Consider the following 27,138-nt stretch of genomic DNA (forward strand, 5'->3'; position numbering starts at 1 on the left):
TATAATGTAATTGTGTACGTCAAGGTACATAATTTGATTGAGTATAAAATACATACACCGTCAAAACATAAATTCACTTTCAAAAAATATAACGAATATAATATAGTGTTGACTTCTAGTTGTATAACATGTTATTAATACTATATATTATGTAATTGTGCACGTCAAGGTATATAACTTAATAGGGTACAAAAATATATGCACCATTAAAACATAAATTCATATACGTATATGAGCTTGATTTATTTGATTGAACGATCAGAGAGCAATAAAATCGGATATTTAAATATAGAAATATATATTATAGGTTTATTACGTAAGGAATAATGTTAATGATGGGTACGTACGTGTTAGTGCAACACTATCTGTACTGTCTTCAAAACTTTTTGGTTGGAAATTTTACAACACATCCTTGCACTAACTTAATTAATTTATTTATTTTATGTACAAACTTAGCTGTTTTTCAATTTAAATAAATAAATAAATACTATATATTATAACTGGAATTTTGGGTCGTACGGTTTGTAAGGCAATTAGGTAAAATATATATATATGAAATTTATATATTTTGTTTGTTATTGGTGGTGGAATATATATTGATCAAGTCTGGTGCAACTATATTCCATTTCCGGTTCATGATTTTATAATTATAATTATCAATATATATAGTATAGTAATTGGATTATATTAGTTACATTTATTTTCATATTATTTGGAGTCATATATTTTAGCAACACTATTTCATGTATGCATTTTTGAGAGAGACATTTCTACAGAATTTTTTTAATTTTAATTAGTTGAACTCAAAATTTCTTAATTAAAGATAAAAGGATCACAATTACTGTATTATATAGACGTATTTTATTAAATTAAAGATACTAATTTGAATTTGCAAAAGAAAAAAAGTTATGACACTTATAAAATTACTACTGGTAAATTTAATTGTCGAGTATATATATATATTTTTTTACCCCATATGATATTTACATTGAAGTCTGACTACATTCAAATTTGTATATATACAAGGGTATAAAGTAAGTACTATTTAAGTTGTATATATTAATAATAATGTAATAATTTTTTTTTACCCCAACAAGATAACTTAACATTTTATAAGCTTATAATAGATTATCTACCATTATTCTATGTTACAAATTAATGTGGTAAAATAGAGGTGATTATCGTATATCATCTTTTATATATACACCAAGCACCAATAATCTCTTCAATTTTTTAATAAAACCAAACGTGTAAATTCCTTGAATTTGCTTTATTAAGAACCAAAAAATTTATAAATTATAAAATAGATGGACGAATTGATATTATTAATGTACCTTAATTAGTCAATAATATATTCTTTACACATCTAATCATGAACAAAGCACATATATAGAGTCCATCAAACAGCTGTGAAATCAATTTCATTTTAACATTTAACAAATACTTTTCCCTTTTTTTCATGGATTTAGACAAACTAATTAAAATTTTAACAAACCTTCATTAACCATTACTATAAAGATAATTAAAAAAAATTAACGAATATTTTGGCTTTAGCTCTAATTTTAAGACAAGTTAATTAGGAGTCTTCTTAGTATGCAAACTGAAGTACATGTGCACCCCAAGAGCATCTTAAACATGCAAACAAATTAAACTATACATGATTATTTAATTAATTAAAGTTAATCATATTTTAATTAAGTCGTTAGTTGACGACAAAATAGCTTTAAAATTGAGCAGTCCGATGGATTAGAATACAATTAAAAAAGTAATGACGATAAGATTATTTAATATCAGGCAACTTTATTGTATGTTGTCAAATCCAAATATTAAAACATAACTCATGAACATAATTTTTAACTTGGCCTCTCCTGACGTTTATACCCTCTAATTTGGGCGAATAAATAGATACTTCGGCTTGTTTGAAGTCAATTCTAAAAATTAATAAGAAAAAAGAAGGAATTAAGAAAAGTAATGACGATAAGATTATTTAATATCAGACAACTTTATTGCATGTTGTCAAATTCAAATATTAAAACATAACTCATGAACATAATCTTTAACTTGGCCTCTTCTAACGTTTATACCCTCTAATTTGGGCGAATAAATAGATACTTTGACTTGTTTGAAGTCGATTCTAAAAATTAATAAGAAAAAAGAAGGATTAATAGATAGATATAATTGCTTGATAATATTAACATATTTGGCTTATTTTATATTTGAATTCATAAAAAAAATCACTTAAATTGAGATTTAAGGTGTTTGGCTATAAAAAAACAAATTCTTAAGCATTAGCAAAAACTAATTTTATCGTCGTTAAGAAAAATCTACAAATTTAATTAATGTTTTTATATTGAATAAAAATTTAAATTAAATTTTCAAGATAACATAATTATTAATACCATCAACACATTCTTCGTTAATATAATTCAAAATACAAGTACTAGTTTCAAATAATTTGGCCAAATTATCTTGAGACAAATAAAAAAGTTCCTCTGATTTATTTGAGCCAAATTAAATAATTTCTGCCCAAGCTTAATTATCCATTAAGAACAAAATAAAAGCATGTGTTTTTTTCTGAAAACAAAATCTTGTAGTCAAAGATTACATATCCAATAATAATAACTTTGTGCTATATTCATTGAACATCATTAATTATACTTATTAGTAATTTATAAACACCTTTAATTAGGACAAATTAATCATAAAACATTAGTAGGACTTACTGATCTACAAACAATGCATGCATGTTTTTTCATAATAAGTAGCAAAAGATTTTGCTTTGTCTTTTTTATCACAAAACCATGTGAATATCAGAACCTGTTTAATTACAAACAAAAAAATTAAGAACATCAAGATATATAATTTTGGATTATGATCTTATCTTGTGTCTAATTTTTGTTAAAAACCTTAATTATAATCGTTAATTATTGTAATTAGTAACAACAAACATCTGGCATTGCCCCCCTCGTGCGGTGCTGCATACGCCAAAATTAAATGTTGTGAAAAATCGAAACATAAATCATAGAGAAAATAAAGTTTAATAGCCTTTATTTTGTTTTAAAATATTTATTTATGAGAGTTTTGATGTTTGAATATTTTTTAAGGAAAAACTAAATAGTTTTATGTATTAGCAAAAGTTTAACAAGGTATTTTTGAATTTCTGATAAAGTATAAATTATTGCTCTAATTTTAATAAAAGTATCGTTTAAACAGCTATTCTTCAAAATATTTTTTGTAGACAATTTAATAAGAAAAACATTTCAAAATAAGTATGATTCAAAATTTAATCAAGTTTCAATGTGAGTATCGAATATGATTCAGAAAACAAAAATTTTTAATAAAGAATAAAGACGTGTGAATTTTTTATTATCGTTTTGAGATATAAGATATATGCGGTGCCAACTTTTTTGGTGATTATAAAATATGGTGTAACATGTTTAATTATCCCAGATTGTCGTGCTTAATCCAACATGATTAACGTAAAAGCCAAAAAGGATAAAAAAGATTCTTCAATAAAAGCAAAAATTATATTAAACAACCAACATAAAACATTTGTTAATGAGTTTAAAGTTAAAAATATACACATGTCACCTCTCTACCACTCAAAAGTATCCATGCAATTTATACTTTAATGTTGTTTAATTTTTAATTTATTATCTAAATTATTTTTACTTTATCTCTTGAATCGAGGATCAATCGTTAATAAGTAATCTTTATTGTTGAAATGAAATGTGTAGAGTCTACATATATTTTATACATATATAATATAATTATACTGAATATATTATTATTGTTATTTTATCTGAAATTTGTCGTTTGTATCCAAATTCTCTTAACTTACCAAATCCTTTTACGGGCTGCGATTTTTAAGACAAACACCAAAACAAAATAGGGAAAAAAACAACATTAAAAAGGCATGCACACGCACTATTGACAGTTCAAAGTCCATAATTTCACCCACAAAAAAAATCTGTATAAATACAACTAAATCTTATCCGATACATATTTTATTTCTCCAACTTATTAATTTAATAGAGAGTAAAAAAGACTCAAAATGGTCACAACAAGAGTATAATTCCCTTCTACTTCCAATTTGCTATACTGCCAACGAAAAAAACAAAGTTCCTAGCAAAAAGAATCTAAATATAATACATAATATTTTTCGAGTAAAATTGAACGATTTTCTAAAACAAGAAATTTTCAAATAAAGTTAAATAACGTCGTATAAAATTATTTTGTTTTAAGTTCCTAACCACTCTCTATGTTCTTGCGATATTAGACTTTTTTTTTTATTTGTACATCAATTAATAAGAATATTGTGACAAATTATTACTCCTAGTGTCCTATGTGACATCCTTTTTATTTTTAATCTTATTATAATTAGAAATAATTTAACTTATAAATTTTCCTTCACCCTTAACGAAATGACAGTCAACCACTCAAATATTTTAAAATGGTTCTAAGTCAGATGATTCGAAAGTCTTCTTTCTTTATGTAATGTCATGTCATAAAATGAGACGAAAATAGTAGTTATTTCTTAAAATATTTATAAATGACAATTAAAAATAAACGGATCGAGTACGATTAACCGTAATTAGATCACGGAACCGTAAAATACGGCTAATCTAGTCAACATTACGCCCACGGTTTTTTACTTTTTCTTTTCACTGTAATTTTATTTTTTTTTAAAATACAACTGGGCCGTAAAACAACGTTGAATATGGGCCCATGTGGGTCCACAAGAGGCCCGTGATTACTGCTCACTATACAACTAAGCTTCTACGTACCTAGACGTTCTAACTCGAAACCAAAAATAATTTTCTGACAAAAAATAACTTCTTGGACTAATATTATATCCAAAAAAGAATTCTATTGACCCATTGAACCGAAAGCGGAGTTACTGTGACGGAAGAGGTTCATCTGAAACTTAATTATCAAAAAAGTATATTGTATATGAGATTTATGTGGACATGTATATTACGTAGCAAATCATTGTAATATAACTCGAAAATTTATTTTGACGCTCGTTAATGAAAATTTTGATTCGAGAAGACGGGCCCCATCTTTCAACAGAGCAAATGGGAGGTTGATGAGTTCCAAGAAGGGTGCCATGTCAGCTATTGGAGCTTACGTGAGATAACGGTATTCTTGAAAAGTGGGCTCTTTGTTGCCATGTCATCAATCTGGATTATTATTTTTATTATTTTATATATCCAGCAATTAATAGCTTTTTATTTGGATCCCACGTTATTTTTAATTTCTTTATTTGAATCCCACTTATATTTCACTTTTTTGTTCTACTAGGGTCTAGGCAAGCAACATTTAAATATTACAAGTAGAATTTAAAATTTTGATTTTAATCAACAGGTTTGAACATTTAAATACGATTAGATAGATTAGATTTTAGTACAATAATTTAGCAATTATGTATAGAATAGAAATATATGTTATTATTTATCAACTTTTAACATGTTAGCTATTAGAGATCGCTGATTGAATTTGTCGACACATATCTTAGCAGGGTGGTCCTTTGATATTTTGTTAGATATTTTTAAAGTTTAATTTAAATAATTCGATATATCAAGCTTCTAAAGGTTGATATGATATTATGATAGTCAAGCTTAGATATGAAAAAAGTGATTGGGTAATTCTGTATATGGTAATCCCTAGCTTTAATTAGCAACTTATTAAAATTATATGTAGTTTTTGGTCGCAATCTTATCAAGAAGAATATTATCTACAAAAATAAAAATACAAAAAGTGTAATCTAATAAAGAGAAAATTGAATCAATATTCATGCACTTTAATAAAATTTACACACAAATTGGCATTACCCTTCAAAATCTTAACATATATTCCCAAATCCATTTTAATTATTTGCCTACACCCCTCAATAATTCATAAAAGTGTAGTATTTATGTCTCAAACAAAAACTTATTCAAAAAAAAATTTAGTCACAATTTGATTTATTGGAAAAGATTGATTAATCTATAAATGAATATGTGCATGTTGAGGGGGAAATATAATTTAAATTTAGAAAATATTAATGTTGTTAGTTTGGAGGTATATTTGCACAAAACATTGAACATTGTTGTATAAATAAATGAATAATTAAAATAAAATTGTTGGATAAATGAAAAGTGATACTTTAAATAAAATAAAATATAGAGCAAGTGGGGGCATTTATGCAGTTAAAGACTTTTTGGGGGGATGAATTTGTACTTTTATAAAGCATGCGGGACCATAATTTGTTTCCTACTAGCCCTTCTTGATACTTTTTATTATTACAATTTTGTCCCAATTAATTTGAGATATCCAAAAAATCTATGACAAAAATTCATTACTTATAAAGTTAAGCAAAAGACTCTTGCATTATTAATTTCAACTTTTGGATGCTTAAAATACATACCATGTGTTAAGGTATTTGTGTTCAAAGGATCAAAAATATGATCAAACCTCTATGTTACGATATTGTTTATCCAGATATTTTTTTGTTGTCGTAGATAAACGCTATAACTACTAAAAATAAATAAAATGATCTATATCGATCGAGATGAGATTTGTAGACTCCTAGTAAGGCCTGAACAATTCTCAAGTATTTGAGCTAGCTTGTGAACATGAAATAGTCGCAAAACCTAATTTTACATGGTATTAGAGTTTGTGTTATTGCATCAAATATAACGTTCATATATTATGCAAGGATTGTGAGTATACTCTTGATACATGATTGTAGACATTTCAGCTCATAAATAATTATAAAGAAATATTATTGTAATTAAATAGTGATCATTATAGAGAAATTTGACTACGTAAATTAAAAATAAAATTGGAAAAGAGAGTGAGGGAACCAATCATATTTGAGCTAAACAATATATATTTAGAATTTGAAAAGATGGGCTATGATATTAATAATAGATTAGGAGAAACATATTTTGGAAGTTAGGTTAAAATTGTTAAGGAAATTAACAAAGGGAAAATGGGCCATCCTTGCACATGGGTAATGGTCAGATATGGAGAACTTCCAAAAATATTTATATTATACATTTTTAGAGATGTAAAAATACTCAATTTTCTTTTAATTTATATTCAATAATAAAGTAAAAATTATGATATTTGAAGTAGAACATGAACATGTTGTGTAATATATATGTCCATTGTCCAACAAGCAAATACATATATGTAAATTATTTGTCAAATAAATTGTGAATATAAATTTTAAATATGTACATAAACTCTAAAATTTGTATCAACTAAAAATATAGTATATACTTCATGATTTACATGTTGGAGTAAGAAGATAAAGTGCAAATAAATTTGTTAAAATGTTGTGTATTGATTGCGTGAATAAATTGTTGTCTTCTTATACAATATGGTATTTTTTTGTTAATATGAACTACTTTTAGTTGAGTTAATACCAATTAATGTACACTCTTTTAACGATATCAAAGTAGACAGACATAATACTCTTGTTTCTAGTGTTGGTGTGAGTTTTAAAGATGGTAATACGAAATGAAGGGTTATGACTATTCTGAAAGGTTGTGATCTTTACGAAATATTATGTCTTTTATAAAAAGTTGTGACTATTCGAAAAGTCGCATCTTTTCCAAATGGATTGTGATATTTCAAAAGGGTTGTTTCTTTCCCAATGAATTGTGATATTTTCAATAAGCTATAATTAACATCTTTTCATACCATTTCATCATGGAATTCTTCAATTCTTCTACATACATTTCTTACAAATAAAATTGATTTTGCATGTGTGTGATCTCATTATTATCTTTTGAGTTCGTTGAAATTATCGAAATTTGAAGTATCTCTACTTCTTTAATGATTAATCATTTTTATCTTGAAAGAAATTAATCTACAACTTGATTACTTGAGGGGATTAAATTTCTTAAAGTCATATAGGGAGTTATGTGGACTCAAATTGTTCTTTTCTTTTCATATTTATTGTTTCTGATTTGCTATCTGAATACATGAGATAACAGTTAGTGCCACAATGTTATTTTTCACTTCCAGATGTTCAATTTTGATAATCTCTTAATTGTGAGTTATTTTCAAACTTCAAACTTGAAATTTAGATACCCGATATATATAGCTTGCTCTGTAACATTTTCCGAGAAAAAAAATCCTCTATAGCACATATAATTTTTTTAGGCAATCACAAAATCAGACTAGTATTATTTTCTTAAATTTTGAAAATATAATAAAAATAAAAAACAATTTTTTTGTTGTTGTTATAATTATGAGGACGTGACATGTGAGAGGTCGACAATTCGTGCGTACGTTTTAAAAAAAAAAACATTTGGAAAACACACGAACTCCACTATGCCTGTTCTCTACTGTCTTTTAGTTCCCTTAATTAGGATTTTAAATCAACCCGCTAATTACCAAATTAATCTTAATTAAATAATAATATTAATTTCAATTTCTTTAAAAATATTTAAAAAATAGTTGTTGATATTGGTAGTGCAATTTTTATTTTGTAATAGCTGTTTTTACGGAAAGATATTTAAATTAGTTCAGTACTGTACCAAAAGATTCTACCAACAACCATATTACTAATTATAATATTATAAAAAAAATTTATGTTTTGTTGATTCTGGAAATGTCAACTAGCGGCTTCGAATTAGGAGAAAACCAAAACTTAATTAATTAATTAGTGAAATTACTCATTTTTTATTTTTTTTGTAATTTGTACTGTCTTTTGTTTTGAACTAATAGTTATAAGTTGGTAGGGCAGTCTTTTATTGAACTTAATTATTGAATTGGTCCAAACATAGAAAAATTGTACGAGAAGTGCATGAAGGTAAAGCATAAACTGTTTAATGTTTATACTAAATCAATATTAGATAATATAATTTGATATAAACATCTGATAATGATAAGTTTTTACTTGTTTAATATATGATATGATTAAAATTTTAAATTTCATCAAGGAACTTTTAACTTGTTCGCATGATTTATATATTGATTAATCAGTTCATTCACTATTTTCGAGTTGAACTATACGTTAAATATGGAAATAAGTAATATTTAGAAATATATCAAGCTCGTGAATAACTTTTCTAAATTATTGTGACTGTACTTAACAAACTCCATAACTATTAAATTCATAATTTTGAATCTTTAATAATTCTATTTTTTTAAAAATATAAACGTCTAACTTCTTCACTATTCAATTTACATCATTCTTACGATTTTCGTAAATATTTCTAAAGGTCAAATTCATCATCAATATTTTTTTTCAAATATATCATATGTTTATCATCAATCTTAATCTATTTATTCAAATATGTAACTATCAATTTACAAATTATTTTAACGTTATGTACTTATCAGTAGTTTCCAGATCAAATAATTCAGACACAAACAAATTAAGTCCATAAAAAGAACACTTATTTCAAAGTAAAATCCTATCTCCATATTGTTAAAAAAAAATTAAAAGAAAACAAAACATAGAGTATTCGTATGTGCTTAATTTTTCTTTATTTAGTTAGGTGTCGATAAGTGGTTAATTAATATGCATTTTATTTTCTTGGAAAGCTCAGCGATATATATGTTTCATTAGATTACGTATATTTGAGTTAATTTCTCAAATGGTCACCCAGGTTAAGGAAATTGTCTTTAAAATATCATTTATGTTTTATTTAGAACCAAAATATTACCTAATTATTATTATTTTCCACAAATATACTGACAATTCAAAAGCATCACTCTCTCCTAGTTGGCATGACATGTCATTAAAATCTTTTTTTTAATAGTAGACTAATTTAATTCATTAAACTCATTTAACTGAAATAATGATCATACTGTTTTTAATTTTTTTAATTGATTTATTAAGAATAAATTTTCATACTTAAAATCTTTTATCATAATTAAACTTTTTATTTTTTTTATGTTATGCATAATGCGTTTTTAAAACGTAATATAATCTCATCAATTTTAAATACTAATAAACACATACATTCAAAAAACATGGATATACAAATCACTCATTAACGCTAATTTACTTCAATTAATCATAAATTGTATAATAAATCAATTATATTAAAGATCGATTAATTATTTAAAAAAATAATTATTTGGGTGCTTTGAAATCCATATATACTTATAATATCTTTTTTAAAAAAAGAAAATAGTAAGTGAATAATATTTATAAAAAATAAAATTTTGATCTTTATTTATCAGTATATTAATCTCATACAATATGTATACTATCAAATTAAATTAGTAAATTCAATTAATTATTAGCTTATTTATTGATGTTTAATTGTATGGAAAGTTATAATATAATATAATATAAAATAAAAGAATAAAAATAAAAATAATATTAAAAGAAGTTAAATAATAGTTTTCTTTTTCTTACCAATTTTTTTGTAAATCTTACAAATTTATCTAAATACAATTGTTTAAAAATTTTCAAATAATTTAGTCAGAAATTTTAAAATTATCAGGTAATAATTTATATATTTATTATGTAGAGACATAAGTTTGATGAATTAAATAGGTTTATTATTTTTTTTAAATGATTATTTAATGACAGGGCATATCAACTAGAATTTAAGGAGACTTTTGAGGTATTTAGTATTTCTAATGGATAAAAAATATAATATTATTCACTTTTTTCTTTTTTTTCAAAAATAAATAAATAAATATCGGAAGCATGAATTGCAAAATATACAATTAATATTATTGTAATAGTTAACTGACTTTTGATATTATTGATTTGTTATACAATTTATGATTAATTGATGTAAATTAGCGTTAATGAGTGATTTGTATATAAATATTTTTTTAAATGTATGTGTTTATAAGTATTCAAAATTAATAAAATTATAGTACATTTTAAAAATGTATTCTTCATAAAATAAAATAAAAACAAAAAGTTTGATTTTGATAAAAGATTTAAGTATGAAAAATTATTTTTAATAGATTAAAAATAAAGTAAAAATAATATGATCATTATTTTAGTTAAATAGGAGAAAGTAATGATTTAAAGTGTAAAGTATATTTGAAAGAAAATAGTAATAGTTGAGTGATATTTTAATACTAAATAAAATATAAATAATATTTTAAAACAATTCTCTTATCTTGGGTGACCACGTAATATTAACTAGTTGAGAGCTTCTAATTTTGTTTTCCAAAAAAAATTATAATTGTTCTTTTTCTGTTTTTAAAGAAATTATAGTAATTGACTTTGGCTCTGACATTAGTTTTTGCTACTTTATAAAATTCCAGGGACGTCACCTTGACATCTTCCTCGTATATATTGTTTAGAAAAGTTCTATTTAAAAACCAATAATATTAAAACAAAAGAGATATTTAAGATAATATTTATTAATCTGAAAATATTTAGCGATAATTAAATTAATTACATTATATCTAGAGTTGCAAAATTTTCTAATGACATTTATTTAGAAATATATTTATAAATATTCATATCTTATTAATATGATCGTATAATTACCACAAAATTCTTTATTTGTTAGTGCAAACATGCACTTGATCAATTAATGAGTAGGTGTTATGATTTGCTTATACACATACATACATACATACATACATATATATATATATATATATATATATATATATATATATTTTGTTTTATCGAGGTTTTAGTTATTTTTAGTCATTTCTTTCTTTTTTTCGTTGATCACAATAATTTAATTAAAAAATGTCACAAGTTTCCTAAATCCATGAAGGACATGTCCATCTATAAGTCGGAAATCACATTTTATTTTTAATTAACACAATAAAACCGTGAAAAATCCACATTAAACGTATTATATATGTCAATTTCCATTTAGCTAACAAAATTGCAACTATTTTAAAAGATAAAAGATCAATATAAGGTATGTTATGAGCAAGTTTGTAAATATACTTTCAAAATATAAAACAATTTAAAAAGAAAAAAATAAATAAATGTCAAAATTGCCTTATAGAGAAACTTCAACGCCGAAATCGAGCAACCCAAAAAACTTTCCATGCCAAAATTGCAAATTACAAAAATTTAGTGGCAAAACTCGTAAAATTCCCTAAATTAGGAATAATGGCAAATCTCGTAAATTAATCAACAATCAAGGGCTATTAATTAAATCAAACTTTTATATAAACCCCGCCATCCCCAATCTGAAAATCCTGGAAAATAAAACCTTTACTAATTTTCTTCCTTCTGAAAAACATCAACAAAACGACCATCAATTACCCTCAAAACGACAACAAAAAGATCAGATTTTCTCGAGAAAAAAATGTCTGCGTGCAGTAAAATCCGATACATTGTTCGTCTCCGTCAAATGCTACGGCGATGGAGGAAGAAGGCCGCGATAACTGCTCGTTGTCGCGTACCCTCAGATGTACCTTCTGGTCACGTAGCTGTAAATGTCGGTGCTCATTCTAAAAGATTCGTCGTACGAACAACTTATTTAAACCATCCATTATTCAAAAAATTACTAGCGCATGTTGAGGAGGAGTTTGGTTTTTCGAATTCTGGTCCGTTATATATACCCTGCGATGAATTATTATTCGAGGAAATATTATGTTACCTAGCTCGATACGAATCTGATAAAAACAACGTTGGATGTTTCATCAATTTCGAAGATTTTCAGAGATATTGTCATGTTGGTATTCGGAGTAACCTCGATTTCTGGGCTGATTCAAGACCTCTATTGAATGGAATCTCCGATAAATCCATTTGGTAATATTCATACCACAGATGAAATTTCGAGAGTCAATTAAAAAGAAATTGATCGAAATTTCGTTATACGAGAATTGAGAAGAATAAAAAAAAAATAAGAAGATCGGTGATGATTTTGACCCGGGTTCGACTCGTCCGAGTTAGTTTTACTAATTGAGGGAATTATTCTTTTGCTTATCGGAAATAAAATTTACTGGTAAGTTTAAAGGTTTATTCATCGTGTACTAAATTGTTACATTATTAGTGTAATTTTAACTTGTTATAATAGTTAACTTGTTTTATTTTTCAAGTTATTACTTCGCTTTTCATGAACAGTTATTTACAGTTATCTGATAAATGTAAATAATTGTTTGTGTCTTGTGGAATCAGTAACATGAGAGATAAAACAATTAACATATTGTGGCAAGGAAATTTATACTAATAGTATAAGAATTATTTACACGATTAATTAAACAATATTTAATCCTTTTCTATATATATTCTTTTTAAAAATGAATCGAGATGAAATAATTGAGTTACGAGTCAAAAGTATACTCCGGAGAATGTGATTGGAGATGGCAAAACGGTGGGCGGGTCGTTTTTTACCACTGAGTCGTCCCGGGTTGGACTCGGAGTGAAATTCAACAACACAAGAGACAAATTAATAAGTAGTGTGATTACTCCTATTAATTAATGGATTATCGCTATTAGCTTATTGTAAATTTTTATTTTTATGTAACATGATTATTGTTGATTTGATGAATCAAAAAATTGTAGAGAAAATTTATTCGAAATTTCGCGTTTTATTTTGTTTTTTAATTTGTGCATCAAATTAAAATTAGATATATTATTTTAAATTAAGACAAATAAATTGATACGAGTTTGATTTATATATAGTGTGAAATAATTGAGGCGTAACGTGCAGGTCGTTGTGGGAGTTATAATGATAACATCCCCATGTGAAAAACTACAGTACTCTCTCACGTACCACGTACTATATTATTTGTATAAATGATGTTTTTTGTTTGACCTATTCCTATGTTTTGTCAATTCACATGAAACTCTAACGAAATTCTACATTGAATAGCATGCAATAGTGCTTACTTGCTTTGCATGAGTATAATTATATTGTGGTCGAATTTATAGCTCGTTATAGTTATTGAGTTTTATGACGAAAAATTTGTGTCATGTTATTGAAACCATTTTTTTTGAAGAATGATAACATGTAACATCTTTTAAGTATTTGAACCTAGCAAAATGAAAAAGCACTTATTCTTTATTTTGTCATTATTGTAGTGTTTTTATTTTTGCTTATAAAGCGATATCGATGATATTTATTTTAGACCTCAATTTATATGAATCCACGTCGTATAAGGTCATGACCTTATTTAGGTTAATTGAAGTGGAAAATTCTTGCTAGTTATAAGTTGATTGAATTTTTTGATATTTATAAGGACTCGAGCTCGAGATTTTAAATTTAAGAATGAAAGATATCATAATTCATTTGATTATAACTTTTGATGATACCATTATTGGTTATTGGGCTTGACTGACATACTGGCAAATAGGAAGAATCAATGGAAAGAAAAAGAAAAGAACATTTATATATATATATATATATATATAAATATTAGGTCTTAAAGGAAAGCTAGTGATTGGAAGTTAATGATGATGTTAATTTTGGAATAATTTCTAATATTCTTTTCAAAAAAAAATATGAAGATGCCAAATAAGATACAGCTAATATTTGGGACTTTTGACTTTAAACTAATTTATCCTTATGACTTGTTCTTCTAGTTTAACTTCTCCATAATACTTAATCAAAATACATGCACAATTTGATTTTCGAATGGGCTGGTCTTAAATTTCTACTTTCTAATAATCGAACTTATGTCTAGCAATGATATGAGTTTTTTCAAGGGAAAATTGTATATAATAGCAAACTAATAATTTAAAATAAACGGAGTAGCCAGGTTTGATTTAATTGTGCTCCATAGCAAACGTTTGCAAAAAATTGTCATGCGCCTCTCTCCCAAATATCTCGCTCGCCACTCTCCTCCAATCTCTCTCTCGCTTCCTCATTTTTTATTGAAATACAAGTGTATAAAAATTATTTTTTATTGTATGAAGCAGAGAAAATTGTATAAATACATATATTTTTGTTCCTCTCTTCAAATCTCGCTCGCCACTCTCCCTGATCTCGTTCGCCACCTTCGCCTTTCTCACTTATACAAACAGAAGCGAAATGTATAAATTAGGTTTCTGTTTGTATAAAGCGTGAGAAAATTGTATATACACATGCAAGTACATATATTTTCGTCCTATACACTTATAATTATACAATAAAAATACTCCCCTGCCCAGTTTCTTTTGCCTTTCTCTCTTTCTCGCTTTATACAATTTTCAAATTGTATCTAATTTCTCTCTTTCTCGTTTTATACAATTCGATTCAATTGTATATTCCTTGTCAAGTCTTTTTTGTCTTTCTCTCTTTCTCATTTTATACAAATTCAAATTGTATATAATCATTCTATACACTTATAATAATACAATTCATTTTTATACAGTTCTCTGTCCAAGTGTCTTTCTCTTTCTTGTTTTATACAATTTGCTTCAACTTTATATGTATAGCGAATTATACAGTTTCTATGTTTGCTATGGAGCGCAATTATGCAAACTTTGCTATAGTATACAAATATAAAAAAAAAATTACTATATGTGAAAGTTGCCCTTTTTTCAAGGCACGGAACATAACTAGTGAAATATTATGCCCCGTAAAAAAGTTGTTCGCCCTAATTAATTTAATAGTCCAGCCAAAAAAAAACATGGGCCTTAACAGCTAAATGGGTCAGACCCATAGACATAATCATACATGGGCCTTAACAGCTGAATGGGCCTGACCCAGAAAGATATGGACTTATATGGGCATTATCAGTTTCATGGGCCTGACCCATAAAGACATTAACAACTTGTATGTTTACATGTAGAGTTGTGAGACTGAAAATAGACGATATGAAACAAGTTATTTACGAAGCAAATGCACAATATAATAACCGAAACGCGGAGGATAAAAAGAGCATTACGTAGCACTCAATGTCGTGAAATTTTTTTTACCAACATCGACCAATCTTTTGTAGCGGAGCAACGAGGAAAATACTCTTGTCTGGAGTTTGTCGAGTTGATAATTGGATATGGTTTGGATAGTAATGTAAAAAAAGTGTCTATGAGGTGCCATTGTTGCCTCTAGAATGGAGTAATACATATACAATTACAAATTTACAAAGATATGGCTAGTCTATTTTATGTTAATGATCAAACTTACTAAAATAGCCACACACAAAAAGCCCATGTATACATATTATACCATAGTTTAAAGGCTTATCCTTCATTTTTAGGCCCTTTTATTTCCTTTGGGCTTTATCAAAATCCATGACATATCAAGAATAGGTTCGATAGTGCATAAGTTTATAATTTCGCAACATAATATACACAAAATCATGTTGTAAAAAGCATAATAAATTATGTCGCATAACTTCATGGACAAACTACCTTATCAGACATACATTCATACCATGTATACTTATTCTACCTATACATTCAAATAATTACACATTACTACTAATTAAGCGTTCCCTATCATATATTGAGGAATATATTGTTTTTGCTACCATATACGCTTAAATAGGGAAAAAACGAGGTAGATAGTCATGTATCCCAGATAGATCTGAATCAATACTAGAAATACACTATATATATGCATTAGGGATACCAAACACGTAAGAGAATGGCTAGCGAGATGTGAGGAAGGCAAACGAGATTTTTTATATTTTCCTAAACTAATTCCTACATAACTTATGTCGATCGAGGCAAAAATATTGTTTTAAAAGTGGAAGGTAAGCACACGTGATTGTATGGTCAAAAGAATGTAGCACATGTGAACCACTTACAAATAGTTAATGGGCCTAATATATATGTGTGTCCATCTATATACCAACAAAAGAGGCTACACATATTATGTATATATAATATAGTTTAGATTAATTTATTATCTATTAATGTATCTATCAACATAATAATAAAAGGCTGCCAATATTTTTGGAATTATGTTTCTTTTTTTGGTCTGCCAAAACTCAGAAAAAGCAATAAAACGAAATCTAAAACATAAAGAGAATTTCCACAAATCAATTTAATGATGATTTTCTGCAATTCTGTGGTCCTCTTAACCTACTTGTATTTGGCACCATTCTACTACTCAATTAAAGCCATTCAAAAAGCATATAGGAGGTATCCCTAAAAATTTTATTTTTTTCCGGAGAAATAATGTAATGTATGTTCGAATCCAGATTGGATGTCAGTATAGACAGACTCCTGAATGATTGAAAAATCTAAAGAGATATTGATATAATGTAGGGTCTCTCAAAATTGTTTTAAACTTTTAATCTATACATATTATATACTTAAAGCAATCACGGCTCATAAAAATGAGATTAATTAATTAGACTATTATAATTTAATTTTAATTAAAAGTGTTTAGTCTATTTAATTAGTATGTCAAAATGGAATCATCTTTCCTTGAGAATGATGCAAAGTATACTAATCTGAAAAAGCCCAAAAGGCCTAGTTTTACAACGTTACATCAGATTCGATTTGTGTCAGTTTCAAATGGAGAAAATTAAGGAGTATAGTTTTTTATAGTCTGTTCGTTTTAAAATAAGTATTATTTTTTTTAAAAATTGTATATGTTAAAAAATTGTAAATACAACATGATGTTATTAAAATGATAGAGTACAAGAATACATATATTTTTCTTGAATTTTTATCTTTAATTTTTTAGATGAATTTTTTTCGAAGATTGACAATTTTTTTGAAACAAAGGAAATTAGTAACTTTGACCTACTTTGTGCAATCCATAAAAAGAGAAAAATAGCTTAATAATAAATCACCAAATATATCCAATCGTAAGCATTTGACCTTTTCTAAATTATTTTTCATGTGATGTTATATGCTTATTTTGGAATTTTAATTAAATTCGAATTGTGCATTACAAGATTCGTTTGGAATGATAAATTTTTCATATAAAGGGCAAGAACTCGAGATTTCTGATTAAGAATGAAATAATTTCAACACTATACCATATGCCACAGCTCAGGTTGATAACATCTGACTTTGAATGATGAAAAAATGGACGTATACAATGTAAACTATTTTATTTATATTTTTTTTCCGAGCCTGATTATAAATGCGATTAGTGATTATTGAATCCACGTTTGGCTCTTTGCTTATGAATTCGACAAAATTTTATAGTTTTGACTTAAATTCACAGTTTAATTATCAAAGAAACTATAATTACCATAACGAGGAATGATTTCTTTATTATTTTTAGAAAGTTATTAATAAAATTCTAACTATATAATCATGACTTTCTAACTTTGTTGTCTTAATCACTCTTGGTCAGTGGTTATATTAACTAATTAGAAATTTAATTAGGACACGTGGCAACAAAATAGTGAGAAACAAGACAAAGAAGCAACAAGAGATATGACAAATGATTGTCTTAGATTATGATTAAACAGGGAAAGTTAGAGAAGAAAATTAATTAACCACCAAAAATAAAAGTACCAAAAGGCAAATCGAATCCTATGAAAAACACTATTAGTATATGGTTTACGCATAAAATAATCGAGTTAAAATATAGAAACTGAACCAGTATAAATTCACCAAGGATAAAATTTAATATTCAATCAATTAAAATATGAAAATTACACGGTTTAAGTGAATTTATACTACTTAATTGCTCGTCATAGTTATAGTTCGTCATAATAATCACTCGTGACTAGCAGTTTTTTGTTTGATTTATATTTGTATACGATGGTTTGTATTTGTATATGACCATAATTTCCTTTTGTTTTTCAGTTTTGTTCATCATATACTTTTAATTTTTTTGTTGTGTAATTTTTTAAAGTTTGTATAAACGTGTAGTTTTTGGATTTTGTATAATATAATTTATATAATGTAACTTGTATAGTATATTTTGTATAATTGTTTAAAGTTCCTATTTTTATGTTTGTATCAACTCGATATTTCGAGTTTTATTATATTTGTATAATTTCAGTCTTTATATTACTCAATTATACAAAAACACGCGCATTATACAAACGTACCTGCGAATTATACAAATTATTGTCCTCTCTCGTTCGCCTCTCTCCTCTCTCTCCCAATCTTGCTCGCCTCTCTCCTTCCGCTCCCATTCTCTCTTGTCAGAATATACAAATACATATGTATAATATACAATTATACAACCGATATACATATACAATTTACCTCTCCCATTCTCTACCCTGTCTTGCTCGCCTCTATCCTCCCTCTCCCAATATCGCTCCTCATTCTCCTCTTTACAACATATAATTACAAATCGTACTTAGCAAACTATATCTATGGAGCATAATTAAGCCATCTTTGAATGACTATATGCGAAAGTTTCTCGAATCTATATTTTTGATCCATTACCTATAGAAAATACGTTATATTTAGATTGTTTTTCAATAAACTGCATTACCAATCAAATATAGACACAGTACAATAAATTAAACCTAGCGCATGAATAATCAAACATTTAGAAACAATTTATTACTATAATAATTTTGTAAGTATTCACTAGAAAAGGATTTAAAATGCTTATTATATGCATAGTCCAATATCATAAGAACAAAAAGAAAGCTATGAACCCAATAAAATGAAAAGATTCAATAATATCCACTATTTTGTAAATAGGTATTATCATTATCTATTACAACAGATAATAAATATATTTTATTTTTAAGATTACAAAATATATAATCTCTGACTCGATAACAAGTTGTTTCATTTATGATGTATAAAACTTAAAAGTATAAAATAAATTTACATTTATCACAAAAAAAAAAATTATAGTTGGCATTTTTATTAGTATGGGTTATTTGAGGTGGTGGATTAAAGCTGTCTATGTATTATGTTTTGTGGTCCCTAAAGAGCATAATTTTGGTTCCAATATTCTTCTTATCTACTAATATGACAACTTTTAATTTCTTCTTCTTTTTTTTTCCCTTTAATATATGGTTTGTGTGTCCATAATATATAATATATATATATATATATATTCTATTCTTTCGTATCAACAAAGCAAAGATTATATTTTTTCAACCATAGTGGAAAATTATTTTTTGGCAAAAAGGTAGTCAGCTTCACTATTTGTAATCATTTTTATCAAGAGTCATCTATAAGTTTGAGGAGGCTAATTTTTCTATTATTAGAAATAAATTATTAATAATAAATTGTTTTTGGTATACCTGTTTTATTTTCATAGGAAAATTATTAAGAATTGAGATTAGGTATATTATATTGAGTGGATTAATTTGATATTGAAGTCAGCGTCTACACTATTATTATTAATCTTGATTAATTATATTACATTAACATTTAAATATTTTATGTATCCAAATTTGTCCATCCTCCGTCAAATTTTTTGTCTGTTCATACCTTGATTCTGATAAATCGTCATATATTAAGCCTTTATCGAAGCTACAAAATGAAATAATTAGGTACACTTCAATATTTTGTTATAGTTTAAAACTATCCACAAGTTGAAGATTTGTAAGGGCAAAATAGGCATTTATTCCAAACTACTAAAATTGACCAAATTTGTTTGTTTTTTTTAATAAAATAAAATCACATTAGTATATTATATAGTAACTTGCTTGTTATTTAGTACACCAAGTAGTCTACATGCATGCATATTATAAATGTATATTAAATTTAAAAAAAATTTATGCCAGCTAAGAGTTAAAACAAATGAAATCACGAATTAGACAGACAAATATTATAATTAGGCAAAAGGATTAGGATATTTCATACGTATTTTTTTACTATTTCGTCGTATCAAATGTACAATATCCTATGATTATATTAGCAATTTATTATTGAACTGTCTTAATCGGTAATAGTGTTTTTTGATTTAATATTCTTTTGAAATTTAGTTTAATGATTGATTATATATGTCTCAATGTAAGTACGTGGTTTTCAATATTTGACCAAATACATAATTCTACTCAATCAAGGCATTATTAATTAGATAAAACTCGATTAATGAGCTCAACAATCAAATTAATTAAGTTAAATTAATCAATAAATTTGATTGGATGTTTTTTCACATATAAGGTGTGTTTGGTACGAAGGAAAGTGTTTAATTAGTTGGAAAATAATTAAGTTTGCTACTATTTTTTATTATATGGTAAGTAAGCAGAAAACATAGTATTCCATAAGTATTTGTATATAATCTAGCAAAATACGATATATTATTCTGACGCCTTTACCACCTGAGCTAGAAGCTTTTTGTTTTCAATTCTTTTTATCTTTAAGTATGTTTTCTTTTCCTTTTTTTTAATATGTTTATTCTGTAAAAAAAAATTGACGAAGCAGTGTCACATGACACACCTTGCATATGCGTAATCCGCCCTTGTGGGTGAGGAGAAGACAATGAACGTGAATGTGATTTATGAAACTTGTTCTGAGAGAAATATTTTCACTAATCAAACATTCATCGCTAATATACTCTGATAAAAAAATTTATTGTTTAACTATAAAATTTGTGTATTAGTCGTTCATATTATGATTAAAACACAAAAAGATGGCTTAGTGGAGAGGTTAATATTCTTGGCAAATGGTTGGTACGAGAGATTAAACATTTGATTAGAACTATATGACTTGTCAAATTGTAAACAAAACTAGGATTAGGTGATTGAAAATTAATTATTGTACCTTATTATCATCAATTTTAATCACTGTCAACTGCTTTATGTGCACAAATTATAGCACTTTCAAATTAGAGTTGTTAGCTTGTTGTTTTAGTTGATTGAGTGGCCTTAATTATATTTGAATTAACATATAGTTTATCTCTAATATGACAATTCTATATACTAACTTTATATTGAACTACATAAAAAGTATAAATGACTTAGGCAATTCTTTAGGTTCTAATGTTAATTAATTAGTGTAACAATAATTGGGTATGACCAAACAAAAATTAACTAAACGAATCAGCTAGCTTGACAAACTTTTAGGTTAACATATTCTGAATTTGAGGTATGCATGACATCTTAGGTGAATTTCATACTGAAATGCGAAAAGGAAATTATAAGTTTTATGAAGTTAATATGATATAATATGTTTTTCGATATAAGTAGTTCAAAAAACAAATTTGTGTGAATTTGTCTCTATAAAAGATTATACATATCATGATGATAATTCTCAATAATGATATCATTTGATAAAATAGTAATGACAATACTAAATTCAGTGAAATTTAAAAAGAATATAATGTACATTTGATCTTTTTTCTTTCTTTATAAAATAGAGATCCTTTATAAAACAGAAAGATTATTACCTATAAACCATCGACCTGGAAAAAAAAAGCATCAATAGAAAAGAAACAATAGTACAAATAACACATAATTGTGTGGGGAAATACAAAAGGCTTTCAATGAAGTAGATGATATGTCTAGTACTAAAATAGCTAAATTATTTTTTTTCCCATGTGGGAATTAAAGCAAGTAATGGGTGAATAATGCTAAATTAATTAATTAATTAATAATAATTCTTTGAGCTGGCTTTCACCCTAATTTAGTTATATTTATGGTATAAAAGCGATAGCCCCTCGTCCATTGGTGTCTTAAATTTACTATTGGAACAAGTCTAATAAAGTTGACTAACGTATTTGCAGTATGTATTGGTAAAAAAGGAAGTTGACGATTCAAATATATCAAAGGAATAGATCCAACAAAGCTGACTAACGAGTTTATAACATTGACGTAAAATTACAGTCAAAATTAGACTACTTATATGATTAGGATTAGATTACAACTAGAATTATATTTTTATTAGCATTATATTACGACATTAGATTATTTGTCATTACATTATTATTATTATAATAATAATAATAGTATGTATTTAACAATTTTAATCATCAATACAATTCTTAATTTTTTTAATCTTAGATGTGAGATTCTATACCTATAACTTTGAGTAAACCCTCCTTTTAAGAAAATAAGGAATCAGTGATAAATAAAATTTCATAGCTAAATAATTTTTTTTTTATGTATTATCATATTTAACTATGATTTGTATGATTTTATTCTAAGCTTGCGAGTTTAAAAATTTGGATTAAAATAAAAAATTACTTATTATTTTATCAATTTTTTTTATGATATATACATGATATTCGACATTATAAAAGTCAAACAAATTGATGTTTTAATGTTTTTTTTTTCACTATGTGAATATAATATATAACCTAAGCTTTTTTAATATAAATAAATAATTTTAGCCTTTCATTTTCACCTTGTAATAAGGAATAATATGGTCTTGTTTTAATTTTTACTCGACCGACGGTTACCGACATGGGCGTGTTTGGGTGATTTTAAGAGCTATCAAACACAGCTTATGAGGAACCTGGTCCTTTTCATGGGACACACAAATAACTACAATATAGTATTTGTCGCTTTTTATTTTTACTCGATGTTTGATATCGTGTTAAAATTTTAGTTAATTTAAACTCAGGGTATATAACATATTTTACATTTTAATATGAGCGTTTTTTAGGACTTTTTACGTATCAATGAAGCTATTTTCGAGATTTTTTATTTTTAATTATTTAACTGAGGTCATATAAATATACAAAATGATTGACCAATTTCCAAAATTAAAAATTGATGCATTTTTATCCTTGTAATAATCCGGATTTGCTGGATTTCTTTGACTTCTGTTTACACTATTATGATAAATTACGTGAACGGTTTTATTTAAAAAAATTTTTTGAGGAAGACGATATTGATTGATTAAATTATTTTTCTTTAAAAAAATAACTTCTTAGAATTAAAGTAGGAAAAAAAAGCTCTATGAAAGTCATTCCACATCTAGCCTACCTATCTTCACTCACTCTCGAGTCCCGTAGCCCCTCGGTTCATCACTCCACTTCCACCTTCATTTCCGACTTTCATTATATTTATCTAAATTATCTACAGATAATTTTAGAATAATAATTTTTTTTATTTATATAAAACCAAGAGGAAAAACAATTGTTGAGTGAAGTTGAAATTGTTGGTGCATGTCAACAAGAATTGGGAAGGAGTGATAAAAAGGTTTTTATTCTTAATCAGATATTTTGCGATTGTTTTAGATAAACAGACATCTTTATTAATTAGAAAGTGTTTCATTCCTTTACGTGTACCTCTTCAATGAAAATATAACTTCCATTAAATTTTAACATATATATCGAATCCAAACAAAAAATCGAAAAAATAAAAAAGGTAATTGGTGGTGTCCACACGTCTTTCCGTGCAGTACTACTCACTGTCACTGAGAATGGTGCACCTAAATACATCCAAAAATCCACTATAGCCCCCCAATGCATAGCCAAAGAGACGAAAATATCAAAATCCTAAAAAAAAAATTTCTTCAAAATTATTTTCAATAATATTATAATGGGTCGTTTGATATAAAGATTAATAATGTAAGAATTAATAATGTTGGGATTAGAAATGCTGAACTTAGTAATGCAGGGATTATTTTTACCAAGTGTTTGATTTATTGTTTCCCATCTCATCTTGTGTTTGAATTAAACTTTATAAAAAAATTTCTTTCCAATTATACCTTTGAATTATTATGCAATTCGGTTAAGGTAAATAATTGTCGGATAATATTTTTTTTATGGCCTTCTAACTAGCTACGAAAAGAACATTTTTATTGTCATGTTTGCCTTTTTTTTAATTAAATTATTTGAGGATAAATAATTGTCATCTTAGTAAATTGAGTCCTTACAAATGTCAATTTTCAATTTAAAAAAAAGATAAACTATCAACTTTTAAAATTGAAAAGACTGTAAACAATAGTAAAATTAAATAAACCATCTACATTTTCGCATAAAATTGCAAGTTGTAATTTTAATATGCATTCAATTTTATAAATTGTTCAAAATACAAAATATTAGAAAACCGCACAAACATTTTAATTATTTTATTTATTTTCTTGATTTTATGTTTTATGGTTGTGCTAGTAAATTTATTTAAATAAACTAGCTTACAAATTATTTAGAGAAAGTTGTTCCTTACAATTTATTCTCTCTAAATAATTTGTAAGCTTATTTAAATAAATTAGCACAATCATAAAACATAAAATCAAGAAAATAAATAAAATAATTAAAATGTTTTGAGGAATATTTTTGTCTTTAGTAGATTTATCCCATGGTATTATATCCCATGTATTGCTAATACCTCCAAATAGAAGGTATTAGTAATATACCATATAATACCATGTAGGAGGTATAACTAATCCATGAATTCGTTATACATAGAATCAATTTCCAATTAAACATAGTACTAAATAATACCATCTATAATACATGGATTATTTATTTTAATGCGGTCTACAAAATGACCGCTAAGTTTTACAAATTTAATGTCTAATTTTTTTTTGCAAAAACTAAAACTTTTTTTTTCTTTTAACAAGATGTATGACTCTTTGTTTCAGACGCATTTTTTACTCTTTGAAATTCAATATATATGAGAAAAAATACTTTACAAATAAAAAAATAATGAAAAAATTGAGATAAAATATCAAATTATATTTTTATATAAATATTAAATTTTGAATCTTTCTCGAACCGAGCGGGATCGAGCTATATAAGTTAGTGTTGGTATGTCTAACATTAAATTTTGGAAGTTCGAGCGGGTTCATTGGTCGTATAACAACCGGACCATGTTGTCTAAAAAATACCTGTTTGTGACGGTGCTGATTGATTTCAATTTTTGGGATAATTTCTGTTGTCACCCACCTGCTTTTTTATTCTTTTTTCTACTTTTACTTTTTAAATTGTTGAAATTAAAATATTTATATCATTAAATAAATTATTATAATACATAAATATGTTATCTAATTTAGCTTCAATTGATATTTATATTCTTCAATTTTGATAGATAAGTAGACAGTTGAAACTATATAAAATTGAATGAATAGACACATACGTCTTACCTGACATACTAGGTGTAATATGTCATGTAGGACGTATATGCATGTTACTTAAATTGTATATAAGTTTGGATACCTATTTGTGCATACGAAAAGTTGAAGAGCGTAGATATAAATTGAAGTCAGATTATATAATAGATTTAAATATTATGTCGTATTGTTTTAGCATATGTTAATTTTATTCATTAAATTGATGAAAAATAGCTGTCATTACGTAGTGACTAGAGTTATTAATTTCTGTATATGTCTATGTCTTGGCTCTTTCCAAACAGTTGGACTAGGTCCGCCAAATTACACTTAATGTGTGTTTGGTGAAAAACAAATAAAATAATCATGAAATTTCGATACTAAAATTAGAAAAATCATACGTAATTTAAAAAAATATTATGAAATGAGATAGTTAAGAAATGACATTGGAATTGAAGGAGATAATTCGAGGCAAAACCAATTGAGTAGAACGTAGTCATTCAGATCTCCATCGATTAAAAAAAATTAAAATTTTTTTTTGTATATATATATAATAAATATTAAATCTCCTTTACTAATTATATGTGTATATTTTTTTAATATATATTTTAAACTATTTAATAAAATTTCTGAAACCGCCACAAATGACGCAGTAAGTTTTAAAAAGATTTATTTCCAATATGAAAAATGTTATTCATACCAAACAAATCCTTTATTGTCCCATTTTTCTGTTGGGAATTAAACACACAACACACACAAATAATCTAGAGAAAAGAGAAACGGAACACAAACGGGACACACAAGAATTTAACGTGGTTCGGTTTCCCTACTCCACGACTGTAACAGGAGGATTTTTATTTCACTTGTGCTACTATTGAATTACAAATACAAGGATCATATTTATAGGAAAACCAAATAGTTAACCTAGGGTTTCAGTAATGGGTCGGGCCGGCTCACAAGCCTCCACAAAGCCCAACAATCTCCCACTTGGAGGCTTGAAGAATTTCAACTGCCATCCACTTAGAACACTTGTATGTCTAGTAATCTTTTTCAACTCTCTCCTGCTACAGCGGCCTTCTCATCAGTCAACTGAAAGGCCCGTTGAAGCTCCCCGAAGCTTCAACACATCAGTCACGGCTGAAACTGCCCTTGACTCGTCCTCGGTCCCTACCGGCTCCCACTTGAGACACGAACTGCCGGATCCTAGAACTCCCTGAGAACAAACACTCTCCATACTCAGCAAGAAATTTTCTGGAGACGTATCAACAGCTGGAATACTGGTTCTCTTGACCCACTGTCTTCTAGGAGCCTTGGCTGAAGCACGGCCGGTGCTCCCACTGCCACGAACGCCTCTGACTGGTCTTCCTGAACCTTTCCTTGCTCGTTCATCCTGAATCTGACCTGTGGCTCTGGGTTTCTTTCTTGCAAAGACA

The 27,138-nt window shown here is 26.5% G+C and overlaps 1 protein-coding gene across 1 annotated transcript; it reads left to right on the forward strand.

Annotated features, from left to right (window-relative positions):
* The first annotated feature begins 12,159 nt into the window (after positions 1–12,159).
* LOC107017148 (auxin-responsive protein SAUR50) lies at positions 12,160–13,473 on the forward strand. Its single transcript, XM_015217419.2, has one exon. It carries the CDS (start codon positions 12,255–12,257, stop codon positions 12,702–12,704), a length of 450 nt encoding a protein of 149 aa, XP_015072905.1. The 5' UTR covers positions 12,160–12,254; the 3' UTR covers positions 12,705–13,473.
* Positions 13,474–27,138: the final 13,665 nt, after the last annotated feature.

This window comes from Solanum pennellii, chromosome 4 (genome assembly GCF_001406875.1).
Source record: "Solanum pennellii chromosome 4, SPENNV200".
Lineage (NCBI taxonomy): Eukaryota > Viridiplantae > Streptophyta > Magnoliopsida > Solanales > Solanaceae > Solanum > Solanum pennellii.

What these genes read in the sequence shown, in the direction of transcription:
- LOC107017148 (XM_015217419.2), top strand. Translation starts at nt 12,255, where the DNA reads ATGTCTGCGTGCAGTAAAATCCGATACATTGTTCGTCTCCGTCAAATG.